At 38.2% G+C, this 17,103-nt stretch overlaps 1 protein-coding gene and 1 pseudogene across 1 annotated transcript in view; both read left to right on the top strand.

Moving 5' to 3' along the window:
• Positions 1-3,760: 3,760 nt before the first annotated feature.
• LOC129668737 (40S ribosomal protein S7-like) lies at positions 3,761-4,352 on the top strand (annotated as a pseudogene).
• Positions 4,353-7,398: 3,046 nt separating this feature from the next.
• Dhx36 (DEAH-box helicase 36) overlaps positions 7,399-17,103 on the top strand; it is a 42,762-nt gene continuing 33,057 nt past the window's right edge. Inside the window, exons 1-6 of the mRNA XM_055596833.1 lie at positions 7,399-7,662; positions 10,196-10,320; positions 11,244-11,478; positions 14,435-14,473; positions 15,646-15,816; positions 16,825-16,904. Of these exons, the coding sequence (XP_055452808.1) occupies positions 7,438-7,662; positions 10,196-10,320; positions 11,244-11,478; positions 14,435-14,473; positions 15,646-15,816; positions 16,825-16,904 (875 nt within the window). The 5' untranslated portion in view covers positions 7,399-7,437. The remainder of the gene's footprint in view (positions 7,663-10,195; positions 10,321-11,243; positions 11,479-14,434; positions 14,474-15,645; positions 15,817-16,824; positions 16,905-17,103) is intronic.

Here is a 17,103-nt window from a genome sequence, read left to right as displayed (position 1 = left end):
ATTCATTTCCCCTCCTGGCTGATTCTATTTATGTATTTTCCTGTTTTAATTTTAATTTTATTTTTAAAGTTTATAATTAGTTCTTTGAAGATTTCTTTCACATGCACAGCACATCTTATAACCACTTCCAACTTCCCCATCCCATACCCCCTGGACCCTCCTCAATACATCAACTTCATTCGGTTTTCTTAAACAAAACAAAACAAAACACTGAGTCCAATGATTGCTATCTACATGAACTGGGACATCCATAGGTGCATGGGTAAGAGCAGTGACCAGATCCCCAAAGAACAGAGACTCCCCATCCATGTTCTTGGCTGATTTTGATCTTTGCTTCCTACGAAACAAGTTATAGCCATGAGAGCATAGTTGTCCAGATAGCAGATACCAGTTTCTAAACGATCCAACACTCTCACTAAATGTCACTTTGTAACTGTCTGGCTTGTCCAGTACCAGCAAAAAGAGAGAAGTAAGATGTATTATTTGTAAGTGATAGAAGATACTTTCCCTGGTTTGGGATTTCATATAGAAGAAGAGAAAAATCTGTGATCAATGTTCTAGTAATGGATCAGTACAGAAACTATAAGTGGGAACTATTCTGCCTCTGATTTTTTTACTTTAGGAGACCGCAAGACATGGGTTGCATGGGATCTGTGAGATCTGAAAGGGGCATTTCTCATGTGAGGTTCCCACTTCCCAGATGAGTCTAACTTGTATTACATTGACACAAAATCCCCCTGCACAAATTACAACAGCACTGCAAGACTTTTCTCAGCTTTCCTCAGCAGTTCAGAAAGAGTGCCTATGTTCCTGTATAGCATGCAGGAGATAAAGAGGCAAGAGATGCTGCTAGATAGCACATGGATTCCGGGGATGGAGCCACACACCCAGACAGCTAAAGTCAAGCGAAATTTCTGCCAGTAAGCCAACAGGGAGTGAGAGCCCTCAGAACACCAGCTGAAGTAAGGTTGGATTAGCTGGTACAACCACCAGACTCTGATCGTCAAGGATTCATTCACATTAATGATCCCAAATATGATATCAAACAAACCAGCAAGTTGTAGAAATAAAACATACACATGCAAGGAGTATTTTTTTTTATGGCAAAAACCTCCCAGATCTCTTCCGTAAAGCCTTGTTTTAAATAGGAGGAAACACTTAACAGTAAAACTTCATAATAACCCAAAAGAAGAAAATTAATGGTACTGTTTTTCAAGAAGGGTGCTAACAGTAACGCCACTCCCAGGCTTTCATATCAGCCTGCAAATGGGTCAGAGTGCTGATATAAAGATTATGCAGCATACCATGCTCCTGACACCAACTAAACTATGTAGTGCCCATTATTACTACATTCTGTGGTTCTGTGTGGTTAGTGAGTAGACTGAAAAATGGGGAGATGGGTGCTTGCAGAATTAGACCCCAAATACTATCACTTTGAAGACAATGTTTATGTATCTACACTCTATCCTATGAGCAACAAAGACAGCATTTGAGAAGGAGAGTATCATAGGCTGTTGAAACCACACCACTATAACATTCTCTCCTACACCCTGGATTCAAGATTTTGCTGCCAATTTATTTATTGCCAATTATGTTATCTTTCTGTAACATCTTATCATTATCGAAAAGGAAAATAGTCTTCATCTTCTTTGTTCAGTACTTGAGGGCATACAGATTAAATTGACAAAATGGATAGGCAATATAAAAGGTGCACATAATTGCATCTCTATCGAATTTAGAGGAAAAAAAAAAAACATGACTTGAGGAGGGGGTAGAATCTGAGCCTTTGACCATAGTGTCCACATATCTGTGAGTGGTATGTTCCAAAATACCCATGGGTGTCAGACAGCAGTGAACTTTTAAAAGCTGTTATTTTCCACTCAAACATTCATACAACAGTTTAATTAATAAACTAGGCATAGTTAGAAATTAATAACCAATAATATCTTCTACAAGTATGTGACTGTGGTGGCTAGTGAGATTGTTCAGTGAGTGCAGATGCTTGCTGCCAAGACTGACAATATAGATTCTATCCTCACATGATGGAAGAAGTGATACCTCTAAGTTATTCTCTGACTTCCATGCACGTGATGGCATGTGTATATACACACACAGTACATAATTAAAAGTGTAATTATTTTTTATTTGAATGAGTTTCTCCTTCTCTTTCTCCCTTTTTTCTTCTTTCTCAGAATAGCTTCCTGCACTGTACTCATCCTTTTAGTGACGACAAGGTAAAGGATGGCTCAATGCTTTTGGCACATTACATTTTCATCAGTCACTTTATGTTCCCGTCACCCATTTACAAATGTGTCGCCTTTTCCATCTTAATTGGGAGCTTTTCATGTATTATGACCATAACTTAAGAAATTTGAAGTACAATAGCAAAATTAGCATGATTTTTTTCTTTCTTCACAATTTTACAGATGGACTCATTTTTATCATGCATCTTAGCATATAATTTTCTTTCTTATCAAACCAAGGACTTTTAGCTTTCCATTTAAATTAAGTACTTTAAGCCTTCCTTTTGATATGTATTATTACCATAACTACTTTATGGTAATAATTATGGTTTGAACACAAATGTTGATGCATCTTTTATTCGCCTAATGTAATTGTTGTCTCCAGAGCTTATTGCCTCTGTCTGCTAACCTAGGCCTAGTCCTGGAAACTCTAAGCCTCCGTACAATATAATCTAGGCTTTCAGCCTCTGATATTTACTGCTGAATTAGTTCACAATTTCTAGCTCTTTCTAAACTCTGGCTGGCTGGTTCAACTCAGCTATTTTGGCTCAAACTCCTCTCCAAGCTGACTGGTTGTATTTGACTTCTCTGTTTCTCACGGAATTGCTTTGCTTGGCCTCACACTAACTCTGTTAGCAATCTGTTCTAATCTTCTGGCTCCTTCTCATTCTCTGGCTCATTCTGTCTTCACCTGTGTGTGTCTAGCTTGTTCTCTTTTCAACCTATCTCTGTAAAACTCTCCTGGTAAAATTGGCTCTGAATTCCATGAACTGAAATGCCATGATCTCAACTCCACTGCACTGACCCTAAACTCACTGACTCAACCAAACTGCCTGAACAGAACTGACTAGAACTCAAAGATCTGCATGCCCCTGCTCCTGAGTACCACCACATATGGACCTAAGCTGTTATTTACCTGAAACTTCCTCTATACCATGCCGGCCTTGAACTCAGACATCTGCTTGCCTCTGTCTCCTGGGATTAAAGACATGTCTATTCCAGGCAGATCACATAGACCTAGAAGGTCTCTGGATATGATCTCTTGCCAGAGCAGCCATGTTCTGAATTAAAATTTCTATAGAGTGAGTCATTATTGAGTTGAGTAATGGCTACTTGAACACAAACAATGCAGTTGTCACCATATCTGACCTCATTAACTAAAAGAAATGAGTAGTAAAGGACAAAAATGCCTGTAACATGGTTTTTTAAACTTTTCCACTCACAGCCCTTTTCTGCCCATGAAACATTTTTGTGACTTTGGGTATATAGGAATATAAAATATACAAACAAATTAAACACCACTAAGAAATAATAAAGAAATTTTTATTAAAATAATCCCTTGATTTGGGAGTGGTTGTGGCAAGTTCCAGATGAGTCTGGATTATATGAAAAATTGTCTCAAGAAAACAAGACAAAGCAACCAATTCTTTGCAATACATATATACTTTTGTCATTTATTAAAGACAAAAGCAAATACGTATACTAATAAGAAAGACGTGGCTCTTTCTAAGCCAACACTCTGTAAGGAGGAAGCCATGTTCAGCTCGAGGGCCAAGATAGTGAAGCTGAGTGGCTCGAAGCCAGACAAGTCCCAGTCTGCCATTTCTCAGGCGCTGCAGGATTTGCAGACGAACTCTGATCTCAAGGCGCAGCTACAGGAGCTCAGATCACTGAGGCCAAGGAAAGTGAAGTTGGTGGTGGTCGGGAAGCTATCCTGATTTCTGCACCAGTTCCTCCGCTGAAATCTTTCCAGAAAATCCAAGTCTGGCTAGTTGGTGAGCTGGAGAAGTTCAGCGGGTAGCACGTGTTCTTCGTTGCTCAGAGGGTTCTGCCCAAGCCCAACCCGAAAAAGCCTCAGGAAAAATAAGCAGAAGCGCCCCAGAAGCCGCACCCTGACGGCAGTGCACGCCATCCGTGAAGACTCCGTCTTCCCAAGTGAAATTGTGGGTAAGAGGATCTTGTGAACTGAACGGCAGCCGGCTCATAAAGGTTCACTTAGACAAAGCACAGCAGGGCAACGTGGAGCACAGGGTTGAAACTTTCCCTGCTGTGTATAAGAACTTCATGGGCAAGGCTGTTAATTCTGAATTCCTAGAGTTTCACTTGTAAAGACAATGACTGAATAAAGTGTCATTCAAAGTTAAAAAAAATGCTAGTTTATTTCCTCATAAATAATTAAATAATCTTCCCTGCAGGACATACAGCATTTTCAATGTTTCCCAGAGTAATGAATACTTTGACTTTATAAACATTTCACATAAATACACAGTACCAAAAAGCACACTTATTTAGAGTTATTTCCAGAATTGTTGGAAATTCTGCCCGATCCCAAGACAAATTCATTTAATTTTCTTAAGCAATTCAAGCAGAAATTTTAAAAATTAAATATTCTAACAGATTACAGTCCAAAGATATACTAATGTGGCACCAAATACTGAGAAATGAAAATAACAAGTGTTGGTTTTCCATAACTAGACCATTATTTTTTGTATAGCAACAGTGTACTTTCATGTATTTTGAGAACACTACAATTCACAGCATAAAATAGTCTCAAATCCTAGCCCAGGTGTTTCCCATAATGTTTGCCAGGCCTGCAGAGTGACTCTGTGCACATCAGAGTGCGTGCATGCATACACTCCAAATCAAAACCGCAGCGAAGCTGGCTAATAAAACATGGGCTGGCATAACAAAAACTCCTCAGTTCACACGCTTGATTTTGAATTAATTTTGAGATGTTGCATGTTCACAAAACTTTCTTTGTTGCCAAAAATTTCATAGCACTGACATTCAGTTACTTGGCCTCACATAGGCTTCCAAACTTCAGGTTAGAAAGCTGGGGCCTACAGGGTATAAATACAGTGAAGAGGTAACTCAGGTGCCTCTCGGGACACAGAGGGCCAAGCGTGCAATCTCATTCCACTAAGTAGAATAGTGCACAATTTAAAACATAAAATCACTATCTGGAATACTCTATTTAACAGTTTGGGACGACAATTGACCTCGGGTGAAAACAGAAGAAAGGGTGTGTGCTACCTTAAGGTAAATGAGAAGAAGGATGACATATATGGAGAAGATGGAGATGGTAAAGGCTTCTTTACAATAGACAGGAGACATGGAAGTTCTGAGATAGTCTGTGAAGGCGTAGTATTGACTTCTGCTATCCAGTGATGAATCGGTCTTCCCTGACTCTTCTAGAAGAAGATTAGGACCAGATTCTTGGCCCTAATATAATAATAATAGTATTATACATAATAGAAGATTTATTTTATTTACATAATAAAATATTTCATAATATTTACAGAATAAAAGATTTTATAATACCTTTGCATAATAAAAGATTTCAGAAGCTCAAATGCATTCACGCAAAAAACTCTTAGGTCATAGTGGATTATTCTGGATTACTTCCTGGCCTTATAGCATTTCTTTTTCTAAGTTCATTATGTAATATATATATGTATATATTTTACATATATATATACACAAACATATATACATGTAAATGCATATATAACGTTTATTTAAAAGGTTTCATTAAAAAATGGTTAATCCATAGTAATGGGAAGAAGGACTGCCTCTGACATAATCTGATTGGCCTGCTCGTTGATCACCTCCTCCTGAGGGGGAAGCAGCCTTACCAGGCCACGGTAGAGGACAATGCAGCCACTTTTGATGAGAACTGATAGACTAAGATCAGAAAGAAGAGGAGAACCTCCCCTATCAGTGGACTTGGGGAGGGGCATGCATGCAGAAAGGGGGGGGAGGGTGGGATCGGGAGGGGAGGAGGGAGGGGCTTATGGGGGGATACAAAATGAATAAAGTGTAATTAATAAAAATTTTTTTAAAAAAAGTGTTCTAGTACCTGTCCTACGGTGAATGCAGGTGGAAAAAAAAATGATTAATCCCAGCACTCAGGAGGTAAAAGCAGGCAGACCTCTGCGAGGGCCATGCTGTTTCACAAAGCACATCCAGGCCAGCCAGGGCTTGTTACCTGGACAAACCCTGTCTCTAAAAGCCAAAAACAAAACAAAACAAAAAACCAACCAACAAACAAACCCAAGCAATTAAAAAGTCATATATATCTGCCATTTTGTGGCTTTTGCTTTTGTTGTTGACCAAGTATCTCTTATCACCTTTAAATCAGATGTTTGAACAAATTAGGAAACGTTTTGGTGAAAATTAAGACCAACTGTTTCAGTCATTTTATTTTTTTGTGATAAGTGGCTCAAGGCATTGACTAGTCTTGTTAATAAGCATCATAAGACTTCAGTTTGTGAATCTTCAACTGTGATTTACATTCCTCAAGTGCTCTCTGCCTTGAATTCAAGATCATGTTTACTTTATTTTATTTATTTATTTTTGGTTTCTCTGTGTAGCTCTGGCTGTCCTGTACTCACTTTATAGACCAGGCTGGCCTCGAACTCACGGAAATCCTCCTGCCTCTGGCTCCCTCCCTGAATGCTGGCATTAAAGGTGTTCACTACCATGCCTGACTCATATGTTTATTTTATGCTCTTAGATAAGGTAATAAATACAGGCAGTAATTATTGCTATTATTAGACACAGGTATCCTAGGCTGGCCTCAAGCTTATTGTGAGGCCAAGGATGACACATCTCCTGATTACAGGCCTGCAGAACGACACATTTAGACTCTGGGATTGAAATCAGGCCAGGCAAGCACTCTTTATCAGCTGAGCTGACACCCCATTTCCAGTAATTAAGACTCTTTAAAGAAATCAGATGTGTGTGTATACTTACATGACTGAAAGAGGTGCCAGGCTGTTTCTAAGACAGATAGGAACCTCTGGGTTTTGGGAAAAGTATACAATGTGGCATGGTTTTGCTGGATATGCATTTACTATCTATGGCTTTGAAAACAAACCTTAAATTTTACCAAACGAATGGAAATTCACCGAAATTTTCACTTTCTCAGGCTAGTTTAAAAACCCCACCGTCCCCCGTCCGCCCACACTGCATCAAAGCAGCCACGCGCACTCAAAACTTGACCGTGGACTCTCTCTCCCGTCTTCTGCCCTCATCACTGACGTCACCGGAAATGTCTTCTTGTGACACTCAACGGCCCGCCCTCTCGCGCTGGGCGCCGGAAGCAAAGCGGAGGCTACTGTGCGCCCGCTTCCGGGCCCGAACGCCATTTTCAGCGGTTGAGTTTTGCTGGGGATCGCTGTCGGTCGGGACAATGAACTACGACTGCCATCAGAGCTGGGGCCGCGATGCGGGGCCGCGGGGCTCCGGCCGGGGCTCCGGCCAGGGCTCGGGCGGCGGCGGGAGTCGCGGCTCGGGCGGCGGCGGCGGGGGCCGCGGGGGCCGGGGACGGCATCCCGGACACCTGAAGGGTCGCGAGATCGGCCTGTGGTACGCCAAGAAGCAGACGCAGAAGAACAAGGAGGCCGAGAGGCAGGAGGTATGGAGGTCATGGCAGGGTGCGTTTGCCCGCTGCTCCCGTCGACCCTCACCCTGCATGGGCTGTTGCCCGAGCTAGGTGCAGCCGCTGCTGAGCCCCTTGCAATGGGTGTCGGGTTGCCCGACGGGCTGCGCCTTCTACCCCAAGCCATCACCACTGCAGCCCCGTGCATACTCCGTTTTAAGGACCTGAGAGCTGGTCGTGAGTGATAAATTCAGATTCCAGCTGAAGCAGACTTGATTAGGGATATGATCATTTCCGTTAGAATACTTACCATCACTTTAAAGTTCTTTGCCTGGAGCAGCCAACAAAAGCAGCAAAGCACTGTCTTAAAATGTAGATCTTTGAGAAAAAGTTTACCTAATAGTAATTATTAGCATTAAAGGGAGTCACATGCTCGTCTCCCCCACCCCCTTTTTCTGTATCTGAATTTTCTTTTAAGAGGAGCTACTGCTGCTTCTCTTTAAGACAGAAACTTGGCGCCCTTGAAAGAAAGAATTTGACTGATGTCATCAGGGGACAGCAAGTTTGGTTTGTATCTGTAGTATAGGACGCATCTTGTTTTTTGAGTGGCCTGTTGTAATGAAAAATAAATTGTTGCATAGAAGCTTTTGGGATGGCTCTTTAGTGACTTAACGGAAAGTGCCTTTTTATTAGGTACGAAAAACATCTGTTGGGCGACTGTTTTGAAGCCATTTTATTCATTTTCCCCTTAATCACCTCTTTTTTTTTAATTTTTTTTTTTTTATAGAAGCTTGTTTGGAACTTTTTAAAATATCTCAATACTTTATTTCATTCATTTTGAAAAATAAAGTTTTTTTGACCCTTTTTCATACATGGTTTTGAATGCTGCTATGGGGAGCTGAAGATCTTTGCATTCTAATGGAGGAAAGAAATACTTAAACAAGTATGTTATCTAAGTGGATGCTATTTTCCCATGTATCCAAAGCTGCAGTTAACGTGTACACTGGATGTTAACTGCAGGCTGATGTTGGGCTCCTGGTCCTCTTTCCTTTCTCCCAAGTGCTGGGATTTCGTGTGTGCACCTCCAGACTGAGCTTTTATTAGCAGAATGCTTGATCCCGACCACGTCCCCAAACTTCCATTTCAGCAGACGTCAGTGCCATTTATTTACTTGCCAAGTGGAATTGAGCATTGACTTTTCCCTTTCATTTTGGCAAATCAGTTTGCTCTGTTTTCTTGTTTATCTCTACAGCAGTTATGACTCAGACCAGTATTTTTTTCTTTTCATAGACTCTAAACTATTCTTTGAATTATAGAGCACCCCTCCCTTCCAAGGTGATCTCCTAAAGAGTTCTTTAGATACCTGGGCATGGTGGCACACCTGTAATCCCAGCACTCTGGGAGGCAGAGGCAAGTGGATCTCTGTGAGTCTGATCCACAAAGTGAGTCCAGGACAAGGCTACAGAGAGAAACCCTGTCTCGAAAAACCCCAACCAACCAAACGAACAAGCAAACAAAAAAGAGACGTTTGGATCATTTCACTCTTTACTTCCCACATTAGTCATTGAAGCCGTGCCGCTTGTGTTTCTTCTTGTTTTCTGAGAATCATGGTAATCTGGCTGTAACAGCAGGTTTCCCTCCTTGACTTGGCCTTTCTGAGCTCAAGCTCTGAGTCCGGTATAAACATAGTCTTCATCAACGTATTTTATTTCTGCTCTTTATTAAGTATAAAATCATTCTGCTATCTAAAATGAGTCATTGAATTCTCTTCAAATATATTTTTCAGTTGGTATTCTTCCTTTCAGCACTTTCAGCTTGATGTGATTGTATCTCAGAATTTTCATAACTTTTACATTAAAAAAATTATGTGTGTGTGTGCTTACGAAATAAAAGTACTCCAGTGGATCCTCATTGTTCTTTCAACAGATATGTGTGGAAAACTTAATTTTTATGAGATGGGTATTATAATACATAATTTATAGAGGTGATGTGTGCTAGGGGCCGTAGAATAGTATGTTACTGTATGTATAACATGGACTGTGTATTCAAATGAAAGGATTTTAAAAGATAGAGAGAGCTTGAGGATCGATATTGGGCATACAAGTGAGCATTTCAGGATGGGTCTGATAACCTAGCACAGTGGTTCTCAGCCTTCCTAATGCTGCATCCCGTTAATACAGCTCATGTTGTGGTGACCCCAACCATAAAATTTTTTCATTGCTATTTCATGACTGTATGAATGTGTGGAATGTATAGGAATGTAAACATCCGTGTTTTCCAATGGTCTTAGGTGACCCCTTGTTTAAAAAGAGAGTAAAGAAACCTTAGGAATTAAATATTACTTAAGTAGGACTCAGGCAGATGCTGTGCTTTTATGTCCATGTGATGATTAAGGTCAAAAGAGGACTTTTTAAGTCAAGTAAAACAATGATGAGATTTCCTCCTTGTATTAATTATTAACAGAAATCTGTTAGAGATCTCTACTTTGACTTTATTTTTTCATTTAGATGTAAAGTGATTTTACGCATGTTTGTATTAACAGATAGGTGTTTTCTTTTTTGCAAAATAGAGAGCTGTAGTACACATGGATGAGCGACGAGAGGAGCAAATTGTGCAGCTGCTGAATTCAGTCCAAACTAAGAATGATAAAGATTCAGAAGCACAGATATCCTGGTTTGCACCTGAGGATCATGGGTAAAAAAAGAAAAGTTCTCAAAAGGAATAGCAAAGAGTAAACAAGAAAACAAAAAAGAAATGTATCATCCTTAGTCTCTTCAGTATGTTGTATTTAGTCTTCAGGAATCCTTTTCAGTATGGAGCAAGTAGATTTGAAGAAAGAAAAAAAAATATTTTTTGAGACAGGATTTCTCTGTGTATGTAGTTTTGGCTGTTCTGAAACTCAGTCTGTATTGCAGGGAGACCTCAAACTCAGAGACTGCCTCTTTCTTTCTCGAGAGCGCTGTGCACCACCACACCTGGCTTTAATAGAGAAAAGTTCTAGATGGCGTATTCCCTAGAGTCAGGGGTGGGCATTCCATGTGCGACTGTTACGTGTACTCCCTCCCTGCCTTCTTTTCCTTCCAAAATCCTTCTTTGTGTCTGCATAAGTTAAATTGCTGCTGTGCAAAAGATTGTCAAGACCATAGTATTTATAGAAGAATTAGAAGTATTTTAAGGCCTTTAATGCAGCTTACCCTTTACATCTCACAAAAGAGCAGTACGCAGAAAAAGAAGTTGTAAAATAAACCAAATCCTTGAAAGTCAGAAAAAGAGTAGAAATGGCTACAAAAGATGAATGACTAGTGTGTGGATTTTAATTCCTTGAATATCTCAGAGAATAAATTATCTGATAATGCCCAATTAAAAGGACAGAAAAGTTTGTATTAAAGGAATCCAAGCAAATTTCTTTAAATAACTCAGGATAAATTATCTGGTAATTTCCATTTAAAAGGAGGAAAAGGTGTGTATTGCAGGAATTGAAGCATATTTCATGACTGCATTGTAGTGCTTTCAGTGTTGGAGATTTTAAAGTATTTAGAGATAGCATGCTCTGTTTTGTTCTAGGCCCTGAAGGAAGTATTCATCTGATCTTTATTCTCTCTATTCTGTGATTATAGGTATGGTACTGAAGTTTCTTCAGAGAAAAAAATAAACTCAGAGAAGAAATTTGACAGCCAGGAAAAAAAATCTCTAAAACAAGAAAAAAAGACATTTAGGATCACAGACAAACCATACATTGACCGAGATTCTGAGTATTTGTTGCAAGAAAATGAGCCCAATGTAGGCTTAGACCAACATTTATTGGAAGATTTACAAAAGAAAAAAGCTGATCCTCGGTATATAGAGATGCAGGTAAGGGAAGAAAGTCAGTCTTCCTTGTTTGTTAACTGCTCAGTGTGTGTGAGCGATCTACAGCAAGCCACTTCTGTGGGAAGGCTTTCTGTGGTGGTAGAGAAAAGCAGGGTGGAGATCCCATACAGCCTATAGTGCTGTACATTATTGACAGATGCTTATGTTGTGAGAAGAAATGTTTGAGAATGCCAATGCCATGGCAACACAGTTTTCTAGGCCAGTTTAGTGAGAAACCCTGAGTCCAGACAGTTAAATAGTCAGAATTGTGAAGTTTCTTCCAGCTCTGGACTCCTTCCTTTTATGGATGATGACATTCAAACATTTCGAAAGCTAGAGGATACATTTTATGTTTACCTACATTTCAGTGTATCATCTCCTCGAGGACTGAAGTATTATCTTTTTGGTCAGATAAGCTGCTTAAAGAGCCCTCCAGTTAAAATGTAAATTCATATGATTTCTGTGTGTTCTAGGTGTAGATGTGATAGAATCTTCAAATGTGCACACATACATACTTACAGAACTATCAGGAGTGTTCTGGGGCCATGTCTTGTAAATACATATTGTTGCTTTTGAGAAGGCACACTGTCAAATCTGGGAAAGAAAGGACTAACCCATTGGCCATACTAATTAAGGTTCAATTTCCTATTAGAGTAGATTAGCTGAGGTTGTCCAGGGTCCAAATTGTGTAGTTGTTTGGTGGCCATGAGAAGCAATATGATTTGGACACTAGTGAGCCTTATAAGGTGAATTAATTCAGAATGTTTTGGCTGAGAGAACTTTTACATTACAAACAAAGAATTGATTCCTGTCTCTCTTTGCTTTATATAAGGCACAACATTGAAATGGGTGGCTGATCTAGTATTTAAAGAAATTAATCTTCTCTTTTCCCAGGCACTGATAAATGTTTTATTTCTACTAAAATTTAGCTATATGTTAAATCCAGCTTTTTTGTTAGTGACTATAGGTACGTGCATGGGGAGGCCATAGGTGTTGGTCCGTAATCACCCACCCTGGGTGCTCTGTTTGTTTTTTGAGACAGTCTCTAGCTCTGCCTGACCTTGAACTCACTATTTCTGTCAGAAACTGCCTGTTTCTGTCTTTCCAGTGCTCAGATTAAAGGCATGTGCTCCCATGTCTAGCGCTACTTTGGCCTTTTTGAGAAAGGGTCTCCCGCTCTCAGGAAGCTCGTTTTGTAAGCTGGGTTGGCTGGCCAGCAAGCCCTGCTGATCTGCGTGTGTGCTTCCCTAATACTACCATACCTCACCAAGCACTTTATCAGTGTTGAAGTTATGTCTTCACCTCTAAAAACGTTCTGAAAATTCATTACGTTCTCATTTTAAAGAGAAGGAGGGTGTGTGGCAGCATCAGTGGGGTGGGGAAGCTGTGGTTGATGTGCTTGTGAGTGCAGGTGCCATGGAGGATCAAAGAGGGCATTGCATTCTCGAAAGCGAGAGTGACAGCTGATGGGTAGTAGGTGGTCAACAACCTGGGTGTTCAAAATTGAATTGGGGGCAGGTCCTTTGTAAGAGCAGGAAGCTTCTTAATAGCTGGGCCATCTTTCAGACCTCACCTTAAAAAACAGTGTAGTCCTTCGTGGTAATACACTGTGTGTGTGTGTGTGCGCGCGCGCACGGACAGGTTTTGATTTTGGATGTTGGGAATCTTCTACCTTAATTTCTGATTCAGGGTCTCTGAACCTGAACCTCATTCACAGACATTTCATTATAATTTGAAAGGCAATGTAATAGTTTTTACATGAAGATGACTGCATTTTATGATACTGTATATTAGTAGTTTTTGAAATAATTAAAATATAAATAAATTTATATTTTATAATATCTTGGTATCTCTTATAATTATCAATAAATTATATATGTTATACTTTATTATATTATTGTGTTATATAGTTACATTAATTTATTTTACCGTTATATATTAAATTATGTGTTATTTTATATATTATACATTATATATAATATGTTATTTTAGTAATAATAAAATGATAAGATAATTTAAAAGGTATAAAAGAGATTTTTATGAAATACGTAGTGGCTTTTATTACTTGTAACCCTATAACTCACTTAAACTCATCACATTGACTGTCTTACTTATTGTACTGAAAGAACCTTACCATAAGTGTGGTAATAATGTTTTGGCTTACGTAGAGCAGTTTCCATTTTAATTTTGTTTCATATTAGTTTTTAAATTAAAGGTTATTTTTGTTTTTCAATAAGGATGTTAAAACTTGTATCTATGCTGCTGAAGTTTTTTTTCATATTACAGGGTGTATCTAATGTAAATTCTGATATTTCTTAGTATGGATATAGGGTTTCAGAATAATTTTAAAAATTCACAAGAAGTTGTTACATCAATCAAAAAATTTTCTCTTTCTGGTATTCTATTCTTAACCAAGTTGTAAATTTGTCAAGAAACCTTGTGACAAAAACTGTTACCTTCATGTATACAGATTTATCAATAGGATCTGTGGCAACCCTATGAAATTTTAAAGCCCATGACGTGTTGTTACCCAGAAATTAATGAAAATTACAGTTCTGAAATGAAATACTAATTTTTTTTCTTTCAGTTAAAGGCACTTGCCTTAAAATAATCACTGTTACAGTGCCTACTGCATTAGTAACTGGTACATGAATAAGTAGGGAAGAGAATGATGTAGAAACTGAATCTGTGATGACTGTATAAAATAAAAATAGAATAAAGTGAGAAGGAGTTTAGAGGTTGTTGCTGTATTACTGTGTAATGTGTCGCAGTTTCTCAGTTTACTTCTAACCCAGAAGTACACACTTCTAGTAAGTGTCCAGTTATTCTATTCAAGTCATGACATTTCACATGCGCTGTGAAATAATGAAAGCACACTTGGTCTACTACATTTACCTATGATATATTTTGATTATAATTTAATATCTATTCTGAAAATGATTTTTGTGTTTAATTTCAGCGTTTCAGAAAAAAGCTGCCTTCATATGGAATGCAAAAGGTAAAAAAAAGTGCTTTCTACTGTCTAGTTTTGATTTGCAAAACGTTAAACACATTTTTTTAAAGATGCTCTTCATTAACAAATAAAAGTTAATGAACCTTCTCCCATAGGGAGGTTAACTGAATCACTTCGAACTCTTGAAAGGTAAAAGGGAGGAGGATTATGAAGCAGTTTTCTGATATTTTCAAATCTTACTTTTAAAAAAGAATTTCCATATGTGTCTCTTAAGTTTTAACTCAAGATCAAGCACTTGAGTTAAAATTGAGGGTCTACCAATGATGTTGTTACAATGGATTGCTCACATTTCATCACACAACCCTGTGAAGTGTAGCGTAGGCGTTATCTGGCTCTCTCCTTCCAACCTTACCATTTTCTTCTTTTTCTTTGCTTTTCATAATACGTATTACCACTTGATATCTCTGTGTGTGCATCTCTTCTACTCCAGTGTATGTTCCTGAGGTCAGAGTCTGTTTTGTTTATTCTGTACCTTTTAGCTTGGAAAGCAGCTGTCATTACATTGACAGCCAGAAACTGTTGAATGAATGAGTTACATTCCATTTCTAAGCATCATCCCTCAGTATCTGTGGGTATTGCTTTTAAGATTTTTGAGTACCACACCCCTCAGGTGTTCAAGTACTTTATATAAAATGGTGTCATGTTTTTCTATAAAGCTAAATGCCTTCTTCTGTATAGTTTAAATCATCACTAAATAATTTAATACCTTTAGTGTATGTAAATGTTATATAATTATGTACTGTGTTGTTTAGGGAATTATAGCAGGTCCAATATAGGTATAATTACTTCATCAAAAGCTTTTCATCTGTGCTTTAGTTTTACAGTTGGAGAAGCCATAAGTCTTGAAGAACAAATGTTTACCAGCTGTGTTAGTGTTTAAACTTGAAACTTGTTCTCATTGTTAGACTAGATAGGGATAATTTAAATGTAATTTTTATATTAAAATATATAGCGTTCTTGAAGTTGGGTGATGGTTTTGTGAATTTTTAGTATGAAGAATGTGTATCTAAAATTTTTAAGAAGTTATGTTCTCTTAGATTTGTTCAGATATCTATTTACCATTTGTCTTTATTTACCTTCAATTGGATAGAATTTTAAATACTTTTCAGACTTGAAAGTCTTGTGCTGTACTTCACTCATTTTCACTTTTGAACTAGGAGCTGGTAAATTTAATCAATAACCATCAGGTAACAGTAATAAGTGGTGAAACTGGCTGTGGCAAAACCACTCAGGTTACACAGTTCATCTTGGATAACTACATTGAAAGAGGAAAAGGGTCTGCCTGCAGAATCGTGTGTACTCAGCCAAGAAGAATTAGTGCCATTTCAGTAAGTAAGCTCTCACTTGTGAAAAGTCCCTTTCTCTATCTAAGGAGCCGGTTTTTAAAGTTTGCAATGATTCTTTATTAGACTCAGGATTTGTCCCTATGACAGCAAATACTTAATTGGCAAATATTTGATAATATTTACATATTATGGGGAGTGTCACTTTCATCAATAGTGGATGCTCGCAAACTCAAGATTAATTATTTCCAGTAAAGATCTAAAAACTGAAAAGCCAACAACTGGTTATGGAATTGATAAATATACTGAAAACCATCTTCTCCAGGGAATTCTTTAGCCTCTGCCACTAGTGTACTCTGTTCTTTCAGTGGATGTTCCTTCAGTTTCTAAGTACATGAATAGTGAAAGTGGGAATCCTTATTCCGGCATTTCATGCTGTATTTTTGTAGACATTGAGTTTTGAGTGAAGCTCCTCAGAGGAAGCTTAGGAGGATGAATAAGATATTGTTTCAGACATCTCTTTTTGCCTGAGTGGTTTAGCATAGATAATGTTAGTCCAGAATTGCAGGTAGTGATAGAAATCAGCAATGATTATTATTAAATTTCATTTTCCATTTTGTATTTGATAGCCAAAATGTATAAAAAAAAAAAAAAAAAACAACCAAAGACTAGGAGTTAAATACTACTCTCTACTACAAATAAAAGAACAGTGAATAGAAGAGTAAATGAGAAATTGTTAATATGCACTTAATTTCAAATTACAATTTTTAAGCTTGGACTGTGGTCTCCAACTTTTGTAGAAAAGTCAAAAAGTCAGTGATGAGATTGAAAGAATTTAGACTTGAAGATCTTTATAAAGATAAATGGGAAATGAAAGAAGCTGATAGTGTATCTTTCTCAAAGAAAACACATGGTTTTAGGTATCTCAAACTTCAGTAAAGTATCTCTAGTTTCTAAACTCATCTGAAAGTCAGCTACTCTTCAACAGCCCTGGATTTTCATGACAGTTACATACATTTGTCTAAAGGAATTTGTGTTTTCTTTAAATTAAAGGTTGCTGAAAGAGTGGCCGCAGAAAGGGCAGAGACTTGCGGCAATGGTAATAGTACTGGATACCAGATTCGTCTCCAAAGGTAAACAGTGTTCACCTTGATTCATTTTTTTGTATGCAGATTTTTTTTCTTCCTCTTTTATGTTGGTTCTTGTTATTAGCATTAACATGTACTTTACATATTTTAAATTGTATTATTTGTGTGTATCCCTGTGTATATACCATGGCATGTAAGTGTGTGTGTGTGTGTGTGTGTGTGTGTGTGTGTGTGTGTGTGTGTG

This window comes from Psammomys obesus, unplaced genomic scaffold (assembly GCF_907164565.1).
Source record: "Psammomys obesus unplaced genomic scaffold, mPsaObe1.curated_primary_1811, whole genome shotgun sequence".
NCBI lineage: Eukaryota > Metazoa > Chordata > Mammalia > Rodentia > Muridae > Psammomys > Psammomys obesus.
This window is presented reverse-complemented; position numbering and strand designations above follow the sequence as displayed.